At 31.5% G+C, this 18,246-nt stretch overlaps 1 protein-coding gene across 2 annotated transcripts in view; it reads left to right on the top strand.

Moving 5' to 3' along the window:
- Positions 1-16,496, top strand: part of LOC126743055 (exocyst complex component 6) — a 35,666-nt gene extending 19,170 nt beyond the window's left edge. For both annotated transcript variants that reach the window (XM_050449978.1, XM_050449979.1), the window contains 6 exons: positions 4,920-5,098; positions 8,296-8,487; positions 9,426-9,663; positions 9,735-9,876; positions 14,297-14,483; positions 16,098-16,496. In XM_050449978.1, coding sequence (XP_050305935.1) covers positions 4,920-5,098; positions 8,296-8,487; positions 9,426-9,663; positions 9,735-9,876; positions 14,297-14,483; positions 16,098-16,212 — 1,053 coding nt within the window. In that variant the 3' untranslated portion in view covers positions 16,213-16,496. The remainder of the gene's footprint in view (positions 1-4,919; positions 5,099-8,295; positions 8,488-9,425; positions 9,664-9,734; positions 9,877-14,296; positions 14,484-16,097) is intronic.
- The last annotated feature ends 1,750 nt before the right edge of the window (positions 16,497-18,246 follow it).

Below are 18,246 nucleotides of genomic sequence, written 5' to 3'. Positions count from 1 at the left end.
GTACCAGAAGAAAGTACATTGTCACTTAAAATTGCTTTGTAACCTTCTTTTCGAAGAATTCTTTCTATTCTAATTAGATCGCTCACTGCAGATCCTCTGAAACAACCCCACACCATCACCGAACCACCACCTTGTTTAAATGAGGCCACCGTACAGTTCTCAGCGACCCTTTCATTGGCATAACGGCGAACAAAAACTCGCCTCTTCGTTCCAAAAACCTCGAATTTCGACTCGTCACTCCAGAGAACTTTCTTCCAGTCATCAATGGTCCATTCTTTGTGTGATTGGGCCAACTCAAGTCTTTTCTTGTTATTAACATCCTTTAGTAGCGGTCTTGATACAGCTAAACGTCCTTTAAGACCAGCATTATAAAGTCGCCGTTTTACTGTCGAAACACTGACCGCTTTTTTACGCTTCTTGTTGATTTTTGCTGTGATTTCAGGGGCGGTAAGGCATCTATTGCGTTTGCTTGTAATTATAATATTTAAATCCTCCATTGAACTTGTTGCCTTTGGCCTTCCCGATCAAGGTTTGTTACTAATAGTCCCTTCTCTGGTGAATTTCCTAACAATATAATCGACAGTCCGCCTTGGAATTCCCAAATCCGTCGAAATTTGACGGTTAGTCAAAAGCAGGAACGAAAAACTCTCAAAATCTACAGCATCTATATAATTTAAATAACGGTTACATATGTTTCACCCGGTTAGGGCATCATCAGACCTTAAAAAATTATTAATTTAAAATAAAATTACAATAAAAAATAAGGTTTTCCCTTTTTATTGTAATTTTATTTTAAATTAATAATTTTTTAAGGTCTGATGATGCCCTAACCGGGTGAAACATATGTAACCGTTATTTAAATTATATAGATGCTGTAGATTTTGAGAGTTTTTCGCTCCTGCTTTTGATATTATACCAGCACCTTAGAGAGAAAATGGATGACTTTTTTAATTTGACGGTTAGTCTTTCCAGCATGATGAAGTCCAATGATAGTACCTTTTGTTTCTACCGATAACTCTTTTGTTTTAGCCATTTTAAAGAATGTTGAAAAACCAGCAAAGAAACGGTGACAATCGTCAATAAGCAAGCGAAATTATTTACCAATGTTACACAGAATCAATTCTTGAAGACTAAACACCTTTAAATGTTTCAAATTTCATCGGAAACGAGCTGTAAACCGATTAGTTTTTTAGAAGAAGTGCATATTTTCACTACATTGTTTGTTATTTGCAAGACTATTTTTAAATACCCAGTGTTTTTCAACGAACCATAGTTGATAGGTATGCTGTTTAAGCATACATGCAATTTACAAAAGAGATGCTAAATATAGCTCTAAATATAGGTATAAAGATAAGATTTTTGTATCTAATTTAAAATATTAAAAAGAATACATGGTGGGCAAATACTTTTGAGCGGTAGTGTACGTTCATTATTCTCTAAGTTTTTGACGTATATTAAAGCTACTACAATAGTATACTGATTAAAATCTTATATTCCTTATTTCACTCGCACGGAAACAATTTTACATCCTTCTTTTTTCGAATTTAGCTACATCATGGCTGGCACCATCCAATTGGCGTTTGTAAGAAATTTTAGCAGTATTAAGAAACACCCTGTATACTGTTCTGTTATATGTAATTTGTATAAGCTATTGTTGCAATTGCATGTTTACCTCGTACTAACACTCAGAATAATTTCACAAATGCTTTATGCTTTATAGATAATAAGATGAAAAAAATATTTGGCAACGTTGCCGATTGGTGATAAATATTTTCTAAATTAAAAATATTTGAAAACAAAGCGTCTTAGGTAGTTAGTAAAATGAAAACGTGCTGAAGTGATTTACTATATCAGTTACCACATGCTATTGATGGCAAGTCTCACCCCCTTACGTTTTATTTATAAACAATAAGTTGCTTTTTTGCGGACTGCTATTCAGGCGATTAATATGCATGCAGACTTTAACATAAAAGTTTCGATTTTTTCGATCGTTTTGCGATCGCTACTAGATTTCCATTCATGAGAGCCTTTTAACGCTAGCTATCATAAAATATGAAAACAATATGAAGTGATGCGCTTTACACATCTACGTTAATAAATTTAAAAAAACACCACAGTTCAATGGACAAAATAAAACAGCTGGTAAATATACTTAACGGCGTCTGCTGTTAAAATCAATCGAACTATGCACGAGTGATACCAATAACTGCCGGAATATGATTAACGAAATTCTTTCAGGTAATAGATTTTGTTTTTCTTATGTAAGAATAATTATATCCTGGTATTGGTGATTTAATGTCATTTCATATCCTACTATAAGCATAGTAGGATATGCTAACATAGTAGCAAAAAAAACGTATAGTATTTTCATTTAATGTTTTAATGTTGTTCTTTTGTTTATTTAATTGTAAGCTGTAACCTGTCGTTTCCAGCCCTGGAGCCTAAATAACGGCCGAATCATCGGCATTTCTTTTGAAATAAAATCAGTTCCTATCACCATTTCTTACTAAGGACGTTAAAAAAGACGTCTCTCTAAAATGTAACATATAAATAGTAGATTAAACGAACTTACCTAAGGAATGTCAATCTTTAACAGGTTATTATTAACTAAGTGCGACAAACTTTAGAAGGGATTCTGCATGATAAAATATTGACAGTTTGCTATATAAACTTATGACCTGCACAGTGCTTAGTTTTCCGATATACACGGTGTTGAAATTTTTCTTACAAATTGCCGATTTATGTATTGTTCCGAAACCGGTTGAGATATGTAAATAAAATTTGGCGGGTTTTAAGAAGTAGTTATTGCGGATTTTTTCACATACAATAAGTAATTTTATGTTTATCATCCGACATAATAAATGTAATTTGTCATGAAGAATAACCCCCATCTAATTTATAAGAGCAATAGCAGTAGTGTTATCAATGTGTTATCAAATTATTCTCTCTAAGTTTTGTGCAAAACATTTAAGTACAAAAAATGCTGCTTTAAGTTCCAAATTAATAGGTTAGTTTTTCTCTTTTAGAGACCAAATACCATGACATTTCAATCACAGAAAAAACTCCACCCAGTCAAGGGAGCATTAGAGAAAATCACCAGGTCACAATTCTGGAACTTTACAAAGTTCTTGGTGAATGATAGAAGTTAGATTTCTAGAGGGCTCTAAATTTTACTCTCTCAAAAGATTTCAAATGTAGCCCTCCATATAGTATGAAGGGTCATAGAGCTACAATTCTTTCTCATTGATTTTAAAAATTCACTTATTTGGCAACCTGTTTTACTTTTATATTTGGACAATAAAAGTAAAATATAGTTTTACCTTTCTTAACGTTTGGATAAAGAATATAATAAAGAAAAAAATATATAAAAAAAAGAATATAAAAAGAAAGATAAAGAATATAATTAAATATGACTTCTAGATTCTTCAATCTTCAAACGAGCGCGCTTTAACAGGAATTAAAAAATAAGCAACTTTCAAATCTATTGGGGCATAAAATCATTAAATTGCATAATCTTTGCTACTGTTTTAGTCTTCCAATTTAAAATACATTTATAAAACAACAGTAAAAATGTTAAATAAAAAATGGTTTAAACAAAGGCATTTGAATTTAAAAGTTAAGAAATGCGGTTTTTAAATATTCTTTTGAAGACTTGCTTTCTTCAAACAAATTTTCAAATTGTTTTGTTTCTGACCATTTCTTATAGAAATAATTCAGACGGCGAGAAGAAATGTAACTCACCTTAATTACTATCTGCAGTTTCCTCGTACCAGTTTTAATCTATTTCTACTGATTGGGTTGATTTTGCTGAAGTAACAGACTTTCTACTCTACATTGTAAGACTCTGAATGTGAATGTACTGGGTGGAATTGATACTCGTTCTTATCCTTTATTTCGACTTAACTCGCAGTGCACCGTACAAGTTTAACTACCTAAAATACCTCTGCAGGTATTGCCAATTGGTTTTTTATATACTTTTGGCCTTAAATTTAGCTTCAGCGCTCCAAATCTTTTGAGGTTTTTATCCTCGCTCCCATTCTCTCACCAAAAAGCCACTCATTAAAAAGGGGTCTTCATGCCCGAATTCACGATTTTAATTTTTCTCAAAAACGGTCCATTTAATTTTTATTGAATTTATCCGCTACTTTTCGGATGCACTGTATAATATAATAAGTATATACTGATGATAAACCTGAATCTTTTTATCTGTTTTTTGGACAAAATCTGTATTTGCAGCTACAACTTCTGTATTAATTTTTGTGCCTCCAAGTAAAAGGCAGGTTTCTAATAACAGCAACTAAAACATTTGGGTTCGTTTCATTCACATCACTCCGCTTACTTGATGATCCATCATCATACAAACGCTCCCGCCAAAACGTACCTTGTACTCTTCTCATATCTCCTCTATCTTTTTAGAAAATCGATTGATCGTCTTCCGGGTCTTGTTCTATATGGCATAACTTACTTTTTTATAATTTTGATAGCTTTTTGTGTGTTGTTTTAGTGACCCAGTCCAGTTTTTTGAATTTTTAAGGGTTTAGTTGGACAAATGGTCAAATAAAATCTAAGCTTTTCAAATGTTTTCCTTTAATTGCCAACGTTTCGGCCTATATTAGGCCTTCTTCAATGCCATTTGACCGTTTATCCAACTAAACATTTTCGTAGCTTTTCTGTTATAAGTATTAGCATAGGTACTATCACCGTAGAATTGGGCATATTTTTGCTGTTGCTTTAAACTGGTGTTGGTTTATATAAAAATAGAGAAACCACCATTGATTTCTTATTTATGAGACGAACTTCAATATAAAGTCTTATTTGACGATCCAGAGAAAGATAATTTTAGTGAATACAAATTTCTGAACAATAACGTATCTACATTTTACTTTATTCCTATTTTCATAAACTCCTTTTATTTTAAGGTACATAATGAGGAAGAATATGAACAAATTCTTCAATCATTTCCATGGGATGGGGATCTACCAGATGACATACATTTTCCTTATAAATTTCCTTTTTCAAGCATGGTTCCAAAGGTTTACCAGCAAGTTAAAGAATTTATTTATGCTTGCTTGAAGTTCTCCGAAGATCTTAACCTTAGGTAAAGTATAAATAGTTATCAGAAAAAGGACTCCGTATATTTAAAAAAATTATTTTGTCTGCGTTTAGGTACTATTTGAATGACCACGTTGCTTCTCTAAAATAATAATTAATACATTTTCCTTTCGTCTTAAAAAAAGTTCGTTTTTCAAAAATTTTACAAAAAACATATAAAATTTTAATACAACTTGCGGGATGAACTTGTTTTACGAATTTTAACTTGTGATCTTAATTCATAGGTTAGAAGTGAAACCGTTATTTCCAAATGGCTTCATGTCAATTCCGAAGGTCAAGTGTGTCATGGCATACATGTACTATTTCAGATTGTAAAATTATTATAGTTTAAGTTCTAAAACCCAAGCATTTTTGTGTGGGTCTTTTAACAACATTAAAATGGCAACATTCTTATAGATTAGAATAATTTAGTTAAAAAATATTTCCACTGAGGTGCTCAATATCATATAGAATTTATACAGGGTGATTTTTAAGTCGATACTTTTTTTTAACTGTGTATAGAACTCGGTAAAATAAACATTTTTTTTCAAATAACTTTATTCAAAAAACCGAAAAATAAAAAAATTTCATTGCCAAAATGTTATAAAATGAGTCCAATACGGTCCTCTGTAATTTAAATAAGTTGTTCAAAGTTGTCACCATTAACTTCAACATAACGATTTGCTCGACGTAACCACTGTTCCGTAACGGCACGCAATAGAGAAATCGGTTTTTGTTCGTAACTGTTGCCGCAGCCTGCTCAATACGTGCTATTAGTTCTTCTTGTGTGTCGATAGGCGTCTTGAAAACTAAACTTTTCATATACCCCCACAAAAAAAAAGTCACATGGATTTAGGTCTGACGACCTTGGTGGCCATGCAACTGGTCCATTTCGGCCAATCCACCGATTTAGGTAACTTATATCCAAAAATTCGCTCACTTCTCGTCTAAAATGGACAGGTGCTCCATCCTGCAGGAGCCACATAGCTTGCCTGATATTCAGTGGCACGTCTTTTAACTGAACAGGCAGATTATTTTGCAAAAAGTCCAAATAAACATCGCCCGTCAAACGGTCTGGTAAGATAAATGGTCCAACAAGTATCCCATTCACAATTCCTGCCCACACATTAGCAGAAAAGCGGTGTTGAAAATTGGTTCTGCGAATTGCATGGGGATTATCAACAGACCAAACATGCATATTTCGAAAATTGTTAATTCCGTTTCGGGTGAATGTTGCCTTGTCCATGGCTAAAATTTTGTTTGAAAAATGTTGATCATTTTCATGTTGTTGTAGGAACCATTCACAAAACTGAACTCTGCGGGGGAAGTCTTCAGGTAGTAGCGCTTGGACACGTTGAACGTGAAAGGGATTAAATTGATTCTCGCGCAATGTTGTCCATACTTTTGTTTGACTTAATCCGACCTGCCCTGCAACAACTCGAGTACTTGTTGTTCGATCTTCTTCGATGAGATTTAAAATTTTTTCTTCCCTTTGAACATTTTCAGGTCTCCTTCCTCTTCCTGCATGCCCTCCACGATGTTCCCTTATATCGCCAGTATCCCTAGCCCGTGAAATAAGATTTATGAAACTTCTGGGTGTAGGTTGATTCCGCAAAGGAAAGCGGTCTGCGTATAATACCTAAGCAGCAGCAGCACTTTGAAGACACTCTCCGTAAATAAGCAACATATCCACAAGTTCATTGTTTTCATAACGATGTGCCATTTTCAGGATTTGCAAATTTAAAATTAAGAACAATAAACCAAAAGTGTCTAAGACTAACTGATCGGTACAATGCGTGATCGATAATACAAAAATTCGAGCAAAAACTAAACATAAACAGATGATGAAAAACAAACCCATATTCACTTTTTTATTCTGTATGTCCCTTGTTTTTGAGTGTATCGAAAAAAGGTATTTGAACAAAATGTATATTTTACCGAGTTCTATACACAGTTAAAAAAAGTATCAACTTAAAAATCACCCTGTATAATAGAATTTATTTTAACTCGAGTACTAAACTAATTTAAAGCAAAGGAACCATTTTGTATAAACTGTTATTATAATATGTGAACTGACATGCAGGGTCTGAAAGAACTCCTTTTCTACTTTCAAAATCACTTTGCAACTTACTATATTAAATTTTTACATTTCACGAAAAAATATTGCGAAAACTGGGTGTCCCACTAAGAATGACTAGGCCATATCTCGGGAAATATTAGGCATGTGATCTGGGGAAAAAATACTATCCTGAGACATTTCTGACATTTTTTAGAAATTTCTTGAATACGTGCTGGATAACGCTATCTTGTAAATTACTGATGAAAAGGAAAATTCGAATTTTACAAATTTTTGCTTATATAATACTTATTATCAATTTAGTCCTTTTATAATCTACAGCAAATTTCGGATTTTTTTCATGTGAACTATTTTGTATTAGATTTACTTTTGTACTCTGTTACTCTGTTACTGTATTAGATTGTTAGATTTACTTTTATGAACTGTATTAAATCCCTCCGCCAATAATCTATTTTGCGCTTTTTTATATTTGCGGAGGTGAATAAATTGCGTAATCGGAATCAAATGAGCTAGGCCTTGTTTAAAACAGCGTTTCTTACATATTCTACCACAGCAATTTATTTTTATGAACGAATGACAACGAAAACATGTTTCAAGGCACAGTTAAAACAAACTCACTGAAACTGAAACTGCACTTTAATTGCTGCTCTTGAATTGGGTAAGAGATAATTTTGATGTGATATAATATAAAATTAGTTTTTAGTTAAGTTTGTTAAGGCAGGGTCCCCTGGCTTCTACTGCCAAATGAATATTATTATTGTTTATATCGTAGATTATATATTAAGAAACTTTGTTTAAAATGAGACCTAGCTCGTTTGTTTTCAATTACTAAATGCGAAATTAATAACTTTTAAAAAAACAGAGTTTTTAAAGTTTTCTGATCTTTTTTCTGAAGATTATCTGGGCATAATTATATAAAAATCCCAATTTCTTATCTGTCATAAAAATCGCTGCTAGTGACAATTATAGGACATTGAAAAATTATTATATTAAAATTTACAGCAATTTCTTTTAGTAATAAAATTGTTTTTCTGCAGGCCATAAAGCTAATACTTTCCAAGAAACATCCGAGAGCCATTCATAGTGGGATATCCTAATTATTATATCTATTTTCTTGTAATTTTTAGCCAGGTAGAAGTCGACGAAATGATTCGCAAATCAATGAATTTGCTACTAATCAGGACATTTAATGGCTGTCTCTCATCATCCTTTAAAAGTCCACATATTAATTTACAAAAAATAACTCAGATTATAATAGACACGAGCTATTTAGAAGATGCGAATGTTTATCTGGATCAATTTATATCTAATATTACAGGGTAGGTTATCAACATATTATTATTTATTTAATTTAAGATACTAACATATTTTATGTAAGTTTAGTTTTAAACATAGACGGTGGCCCATTGAAAATAGTTTTGGAAGAAGGAATTTTAATCATTAATAATAGCAACTCTATATTTAAATTTAAAGATCTGTGAAAATTTAAAACAATTATTAGTCATTAAGTTTTCATTAAAATAGTGCTTTAAATTCGGACTATAGATTGTCAAAAAATTTAATTTAATTTTACTGATCAGGACTCACCAATTTCTCATTTTAATCATTTTATTTTATCAACTGTAAAAAATATCCATTTACTTCCATACAATAGTACAGCAACTGTTCAAAGTCTCACCTGACATTCTGAAAAATATTCGTCGTAATTTGAGGGCATTTATTGGTGCTGCGGTTCCGTACACCTTCTAACTATTTATGCTCGGTGGTATAAATGTTCGATTTCAGATCTTCCTAAAAAAAGGACTGTTTTATTTTAATGCTGCTGTGAAAGTGAGATTAGCTGGAGGTGAGAAGATTATTGACAGAACTTGGTCAAATATAACATTAAACATCCCCCTGTATATCTAAATTGATGTGCTTTTTTTTGTTAGTTATTAAGGGTGGTTCGTTTTGAAATAAAAGCACTGTATATGGATCCGATGATTTTTTAACATTTTCACGTTCAAAACTGTAAATCTTGTTCGACTGTTTTCGATGGCCTACCTCTATGTGATCTAAGACCTTCTGACCTAATTTTAATAAGATATCGGATGATAACTAAAAAATTATATTGGTAAATATTTGATGATAATATATATTCTACAGTAGCACTGCTACGACGTATATGTTAAAAGATGAAGTGTACATTAGCAACCCCTTATGTATATTAATAAATATTTTAACATGCCTCAGGATAGAGAAATATTTTGTTTTTTAGAGAGGAGAGTCGAAATATCACTACAGGGACCGGTCAAAGCCAGCATGCCATGTTTAGAGTAGCTAGAGAAGATGCTGTGAAACAAATATGCGAAAAGTTAAAACAAAAGCTCGACGAATGTGTAGAGTTGGAAACTTATGATTGGAATCTGGTTGAACCCAAAGGACATGCATCCAGTTTTATATCCGATATAATTGCTTTCTTGCAAACTACGTTCCACAGTTTTACTAACTTACCGGTACAAAAACAAATTTTTTAACAATTTCTTTGGCTTTGGCAGATTTATTTAGTGACATATTTCATTTTTAGCCTGAAGTAGCTCAAGCTGCCTGCCGGATAGCGTGTGAACATATAGCAAAGTCTTTATTTGACATGTTGTTAAACGACGATATTAAGCAGATATCTATGGGCGCTCTTAATCAAATGAATTTGGATCTGTTACAATGTGAACGTAAGTATTAATTCTACTTTAGAGAACACTAACAACCAAAAGGATTAGTAACTTTTTAATTTAAAATTTATTATTGGTAAATATTTCGGTATTCTATTTTAACCGCATTTTGGTTGTTTTACGGGTTAAATGTTTTCTTGGGACTTTTATATAGCCTTGAAGAACAGTGAAAGTTGATTTTTGTATAGCCTGTTTGCAAATGCATATTTTTCTCCTTGGTCTTGGTTATTAGAAATAATGTTGATTTCTAAATATTTTAGATGAACATCAAAATTATCTATAATAACTTGTTAGTGTTTCCTAAATATGCGTCATTAAGGTGAAGCGGGTATGTTACATTCCATCTGTTATCACCAATGTTCATACTCCAAAAATTGGGAATATTTTTTAAAATTGCTTTCACGATGCATCTTCTTGCTGATAATACTATCGGTCCAATCACGAAGATAACCACAACTGCAATCCGAAAATTTAAATAACATGATTGAAATAAAAAATTCTACATCGTACATTACTAGACTATACTCCATACTTACGATCTAATTTAGTCTCATAAAAAATATTAAAAATTAATATTGATATAAAAAACAGCAACAAAAATCATAATTTGATGGCAAACAATGCGCCTCCAGCATAATTTCAGTTAATTATAACATAATTTTTAATAGAGACCAAGTAAAAACTGAAAATTTACTTATAATCTCTTCTTTTAATATCATTGCCTCTATATCACATTTTAATATCAATAGCATCCGAAATCGAAATATTATTTTTGGGCAACCTCAATAGTTCATACAAAATATTTCGACCCGTAGAGAATGCAGAGAAATCTGTATACAGGGTGACAATTTAAAAACTTGAAATGGCCATATATTAGAAAAACTGAATAAAAAAATATTGAAAAAAGTTTTTATAAAACGAAGGGGGAACAAAAACAAGCATATGATCTCAATCTTATCTGCAACCCCTTCGACGGGTGAGATACACTCCTAAAATCTTAAATAGAAAGGGGTGGTCGAGTGACACATCATCTTGAAGCACTTGAAAAATGCTTTCCAGTGATACCATAGAAAGCCACATTTCAGAAAATTCTGTTTTTCAAGAAAAACACACTTTTGAAATGTGTTATTAGTATTTAATTAAATGTCAATTAAGATAATGGCTACCAATATACTGGCATGGCTCTTAAGAGTTCTAAACATGTCAATCCCGTAGGTATTTTATATTGTTTTATTTGCTATGGTTCCTTTGACGAAGAAAAGCGTTGTTTATAAATATTCGCATTTTATTATCACAGAATTTGCTTTAAAAATAACTTGTACTAGTATTATTATTTCAAGAACAGTTGACTTTTGATTCAGTTTAAACGAAAAGCAGCATTTCTTTTCTTTAACAATGGTGTACGGCATAGCTGAACGTGTAGACATTATTTTCATATATGGATTCCAGGATAAATGTTTCTTAAGTATAGTTTTAACGAAAGGCAACCAGGTCAAAATGTAAATATGTTCGCCAGCTAGTAGCCAAATTTCAAGAAAGTCGTTCTGCCACGAATAAAAAGATATATCAACCGAGATTAGTCAACGAAACAGCGCAAATATAAATTCTGGGTCATATTACAATCAATTCAACTTTATCAACTTAAACTAAGTTAAGCAGCTGTAGCAACTGAATCGTGAAAAATCGTCTTACTGGAATGACGCGAATCTACACGTATTTAGACAAGAGCATACTCAGTACCCCCAGAAAATTGGGCTGGTATATTGTGGGAGATGATATTATAGGGCCAATATTTATACCAGGAAATTTAAATGGCGACATATATGCTGAAATGCTACAGAGATCTATCGAACGACTAATAGTGCGGAAATAAGAAAATCAGAGGGATATACATGTAAATTTATCTTTAGCAGAATGCTTACTATTATTACAACACGATAGAGCACCTCCTGATAGAGGTCTTATTATAGAATGGTCATCTAGATCCCCGGACGTAACACCTCTTGACATTTTTTTGTGGCGTCATCTGAAATCTGTGGTTTTTAAAACGCAACCTGAGTCACACGCTTTGTTATAATTACCTAACAATAGAGGAAAAATTAACCTTATATCAGACAACCTAGAACATCTGTCAATACTATTTACAACTTTTTAACTATTTACAAAGAACTATTTACAACTTTTCAACTTTAATTAAGAAAAATTGTTATCAATAAAACGGAAAAAAATACTAATACAAACAAACAGGATATACAAAGATCAAAACAATATATTGATAAAATAAAACCTGTAGAAATTAGAGTAATACCGGACAGAACTGTCCGGCACAAACATTCTTCAAAAGTTTTAAATTGAATAAAAATGAAAGATTCAACCACAAGTTATGCAAACACTTTTGAAAAAATCCACAAGTAAAAATAGCCGGCATTGTACCAACTCGAAGAGAAAATGATATGGAATCCGTATTGAATTCCAGGTAAAAAGGCACAATTTGTTTTAAGAATTCCAGGTAATAACTAAAAAATTACGTTATTTATTTTATCTTATTAATACGCTATCAAGAAAATTTGGTATTATTTTTAATCAAAGTGAGCATTAGGGCATATTTTGTCAGTGCTACAATTAAAAAATATTTTTTTTTAAATGCCATTAAATGATAATAACAAAAGTTAATTTTTTCATCAAAATATTAGAAAAGAATATTAAATTGGTTAATTATTATAAACATATATTCGTAATGATTGGGGCCCAATTGTGCAAAAAGTTTCTAACCCACATTCCCAAGTCTTACTCAATAATAAATTACATAAGTTTTGGACAATATTAAATAAAAATATGGAAATAATGTTAAATTTATTATTTTTTATTACGCACTAGTGCGTAAAAAGTGAAACTTAAAAAAACTTCAATTCAATTCAAAAGTCAAAAACATGTAAAAAGACTTTTTTAGACACTAGTGGGAAAATGTGAAACTTTATAGACCCTGGGAAGTGAGTAATTACGCACGATAGTAGCAAAAATGTTTTTAATGCCAGCAGTTAATCAGAAATCTTTCGGATTAAACTGCACATTCACTATTGTCACAACAAATCAGAATGTTGTGTATGTTGTAATTGTGCTGAGGAGCACGAATTAAAAGATTGTACAAGGACCGTTCTAAGTCAGAACCGTTCTAAATGTAACAATTGAGATATATTAAAAAATTTAACACATTAATGGTCTGGCTCACAGGGCTATAAGTAATTATGGCTGATCCCACTATTAAAGTTCTAGAGGTAATACCTGAGTTTTTAAATACCCGTTTAAAGGTGAACCTAAAGTAGAGGTAAAGTAGAGTTAATATGAAGCAAAGGTTTATCATAATCTTTTGGTATTTTTGACAACGCACAAAATTATTGATTACTTATAAAATATTATAATTTTACGATTACTCGTTTTCTCGAATGCTATAAATTAGAATCTATTAATAATTATAATAGTATACCTGAGTATGAATCTTATTACAGCCATGGTAACTACAACAAATTGGACGGAATTGTTATATACTCTAAATTAAATCTTAACACCACTTTTTTAATTACAACCTAGAAAAGTCAGAAGTAAAGACGCGTTACGGCACTTTTTTACTGCCATTTACTTTTTAAACGCGTTAAAAACATGAGTATTTTAGTTTTTTAACTTTTCATACTTCTTGTAATAAATCTGATCCCTTAATTTGCCTGCAATCGATGAACAAACATTTTCACACCGCATTCGATTTTTGGGGAAGTAAAATTGTTTTAATTTTTTTAAACGAAAACCATGCGTTAAACGAAAAAAAAACAAGAGATCAAATTTGCTAAAAAGTGATTAAGGATTTTAAAAATAATTTTTATTTTAAGAAAAAGCAGTGGCGTAGTATTGTTTTCACTAAAAATATTTAATAGAAGACGACCTGTAGGGATGCCACTGGCAGAGAAAATTTTTTCGTCTTGATGCATAGAATACATGTACCAAATTACATAAAAATGTCTACAATATTGTTAAGTTATTATTAAAAAAACTGATTTTTTTTTGAAAACTGTATCTCAAAAGTTAAGACGTTTAGGACATATGTTCATAGAAACTTGTTTTCATAAAATGGGTCCAGGAATCACCCCCTTAAATATTAGCACGTCTTTAAGGAATACCCTGCGTATATATACATTATATATTATATAGTATATATTTAGGTCTTGGTAACGACCACCTCCAGCCGTCTGATAGATATTGCTGTTTTTATTTTTTACAGAATAAAAATAATAATATTGGCAAGCCGCCTCATTTTGCTGTGCGACTGCTCGCTGCCCTATTAAATTTTAAAGACTTAAATATATATTTACTATTTTTGTCACTGGTAGTTAATAATTAAATAAAAATAATTAAATATTCATCATTTTAGAATTTGCGGCATGTGAACCAGTTAGAGGTTTGCAACAAGATGAACTATTAGCTTATTTTGCGAAATTACGTGAATTACTAGATCTGCTGATTTCATGGGATTGGCCAACTTATTTTAGTGATTATGGCAAAGAAACTAGTAGATATAAAAATGTTCGACCTGATATTGCTGTTATCCTTCTTGAGAAGTAAGTATTTGTAGTTTAATAAACCATACAACACTGATAATAACAAAATCGAAGTAAAGGAACTTTCCGAAAGTGGAGTTCGATCTCAATTTTATGAAGCTAACACAATTTCTCTTAATTTTTTCTTTCTCGTTAAATTTTTCCTTACTACTAACTTCTTACCCTGAGCCTGAAATGCCAAATTTAAAATTAGCCTATTTGAGAAATTTAAAATTATAACGAGGTCCAGCCTATCATTTCAGATTATTTCCAGATGTTTTTAGGTTGTAATTCGATATGCTGATATTAATATAATATGTCCTTGAAGTTAATCAATGCCGGACCTCCATCACTGAATACCTATGTTAGTGCTAAAATTTGAGATTTTCGTTTTTTTTTTGAGCTTTCATTTGTTCTTCAAATTGTTGTTTGTCATTGCGTCATCGAGTTCCCTCCGATGCTTTTTTCCACCAATATCTGTTTGTCTCCAGATCATACTCGATTTTTCCAGCTTATCGAATATGATTTGCATTACAGTTGCCTGACTTTCAAGCCATTGTTCGTATTCTTCTGGATGAGGATTTTTGTCTTTTATGCTTCTTAACTCTTACAATGTTGATTTTACGACTGTGTCGATAATTTTCTAATGAATTTACGTGTCATTTAGCAAATTCAGGAATATACAGGTCTTTGAGGTCAATTCAGAAAAACTCAGTAGATAAAGTTTCTAGTTTTGCACACAAGTAAACTTCTACGTATACTAAAAACAGAAAAAGTCTATATTGATATTTGCTGTGGAGTGCTCATACATGTATTGATTTCCTCAATATTTTCTCTTTGAGATCTATGCAAAGGTTTATCATTTGTTTACTATACTTTCATTCATTTTGGCTCCATTGTATAATGTTCGACATATGCGATTAAAGAAAATACCATTTGACAGCAGTAGTGTCAAGCGGTTTCAGAGAATGCCTTATAAATGCCTAATAAATAGCAACTCTATATTTAAATTTAAAGATCTGTATACATATTTCTGACATTCATTTTTAGCTATGTACTGTTTATAATACAAAATATTCGATCTCTTTAAAAGGCAATTACTACCATTCGAAAAGTATTGTAGACACGGCCTTTAAAGTCTGTGAAAACTTTTAAAAAGAATTTTTTTTTCTATTTGAAATAATTTTTGCTACAAAAAAAATACAAACACTCGGCTGCTGTACTTTTACTAACATTATAAAGTCAAAAATGAGGTACGCTAGTCGTAATCAGTATCACTAGTTATCTAGTTTCCATATACCTACCGTATTGATATTTTCTATACCGGCCCGGCTAACGAAGGTGTCGAATGCAAAAATCAAACAATGTACTTGCAATAACAAGTCAGAACTTAGCAAAGAGAACGATAGCGTTTTTCCTACTCTCCTTTTACCAACTACATTCCAACTCAATTGAACGTAGAGATAGGCGTATTAGCTCTCTTACCAGGGGCAACTGGGCAATAGGCGAATCGATGAAGCATTCATGATGATGAGTCGTTCTTTCTTTAACTCGACGATTTCCCGATGCATGCATTTCTGTTGCATCTTAATGTAAATTATGCTGTATAAATAATTACTACATAACACTTTTTAGGTTAAAAGAAGGCGACAAGAAGAACATATTTACGGTTTTAAATAAAAACGAAAGAGATAAAAAAAAGTTGCTGGAGACAGTTTTAAAACAGTTACGTCAATTATCTAGCAAGTAGTAATTTTGCACATCTAACAATCATGGTAATATTTTGTTTATTTTATAACTTATTAAGTATATTTTAGATTAGATTATTATTTAATTGTATATTTTATTTAATCAATTAAAAAGTTATAATATAAAAGGATTTTTAAATTTACTGGAACCTCATCCGCATAATTATGTACATTTATCAATCATGTAAATATTTTATTTATCTTATAACTTATTTAATATATTTTAGATTAGATTATTATTTTATTGTATATACGATTTAATCTATTAAAAAGTTACACTATCAAAGGAATTTTTTACTTTATTGAAACCTTATCCGCATAAGGAGAATTTAAATCACATAATTGGTTAAATTTTATAGGCATTAAGGAATTTTAAAAATACCGCGACTTTTTCGGTTCGTTAATGGGGAAAAGTTTCGAATTTTACTGAATTAAAAAAAGTTTAATTTTAACAAAGATTTTTTCTCATACCCATAATCTAGTGGACAAAGAGCAACAGCATATTCTTTGGTTGAGAATAATACGATTTAACCAAAGTTACTGAAAATTGATAATAACAGAAATACAGGATGTTTTTGTTATTCCTTAATAATTCATACAAAGATAAATATATCAGCACAAAATTTGGTAAAAGAGAGTTTTTGGTATCGAGAAATTCGAATTTAATGTTATTATAATCGTATGATGTTATTCATTTATGCGCTCTCGGCGACAGTCTGACTGGATAGAAACGTGTATAACTCTTTTGTGCATTAGAGTACATAAATTTTTAATAAATAATACTTATGAAAGGTATACGTCTGTCAAGTCGCTCAGAGCAACCGTTTTTGACATAAATCAATTTTTAATGCTTCAATTTTTTATTTTGTTCAATTAATGAATAGTATGGAAATAAGGTGTAAAAAGAAAAGAATGTATGTTTAGTTACAGAAAGTAATGTTTTTTGTAAATGCATGATATCTTAATTTAATTGTTAAATATGTGTTGAATAATATTACAAAATATTAATTTAGTGTAATGATTATACAAGGTGTCCCGTATCGTTATGTTTAAATTTTAGTTCAAATTACGCTTCATTTTAAGTAAAAAAAACACGGAAAACTTGTAGGTCCATTTTTATTTGTTTCTGTGTTACTCGCCCATGAATGTTATTAGAGGAGAATACTCAAAATAAATTCCTAAAGTAAATAAAAACTGCAAAATTTTTTTTAATGATAAACAGGACAGTTTCTTAGTGAGTGACGGTATCTTTGTCAAAACTCCCTATCGATTTTCTTCTCAAGAGTACGCAGACATGCATTTTGTGTATGGGTACTGTAACGGCAGTGCTCGTCTAGCAGTTATCGAATATGAACATCGGTTTCCAAATAGGCGCATTCCTCATTACAGAACATTTCTGGAAGTACACAGACAATTTCGGGAATGCGGAGTGCGTGATTATTATTTCAATTGGAGAGTGAAGTTGCCAGTAAACTTGAATCAACGAATATTAGATACTGTTGTAGTAGATCCAACTATCAGTGTACGTCAAATCGCTACACAAGTCGGAGTACCGGGAATGACTGGCGAATTTTGAAGGAAAACTGGAGGACGTCCCACTAAATATTCGTCTACACATGTGGTTCCAAATAAATGGGGCTCCACCGCATTTCGAAATTGCTGTCCGAAACTGGGTTACGGCCAACTATCCAAGATAAAATTGGTCGAGGTGGTTCTCTTGCCTGGCCACCTAGTCACCCGATCACATTCCCCTTGATTTTTATTTATAGAGGTACATGAAAGATTTGGTCTATGCGCAAGTTTCAAATACAAGGGAAGAGTGATTGGACCATATTCAGCAAGCTGCTGAACAAATAAGACAAAACAGGGGTCAAATACGAATAACTTCGTCATCTGTTGGCTTACGGGCACAGGCCTGCATTCAACAAGGCAATTTAAAAATATTATCAATTAACTTTTTTTTTATAAAATCATTTTTTATTTACTTTACAAATTAATTTTTAGTATTATTTTCTAATACCATTCATGGGCGTGTA

Source organism: Anthonomus grandis, chromosome 12, assembly GCF_022605725.1.
Source record: "Anthonomus grandis grandis chromosome 12, icAntGran1.3, whole genome shotgun sequence".
Taxonomy (NCBI): domain Eukaryota; kingdom Metazoa; phylum Arthropoda; class Insecta; order Coleoptera; family Curculionidae; genus Anthonomus; species Anthonomus grandis.
This window is presented reverse-complemented; position numbering and strand designations above follow the sequence as displayed.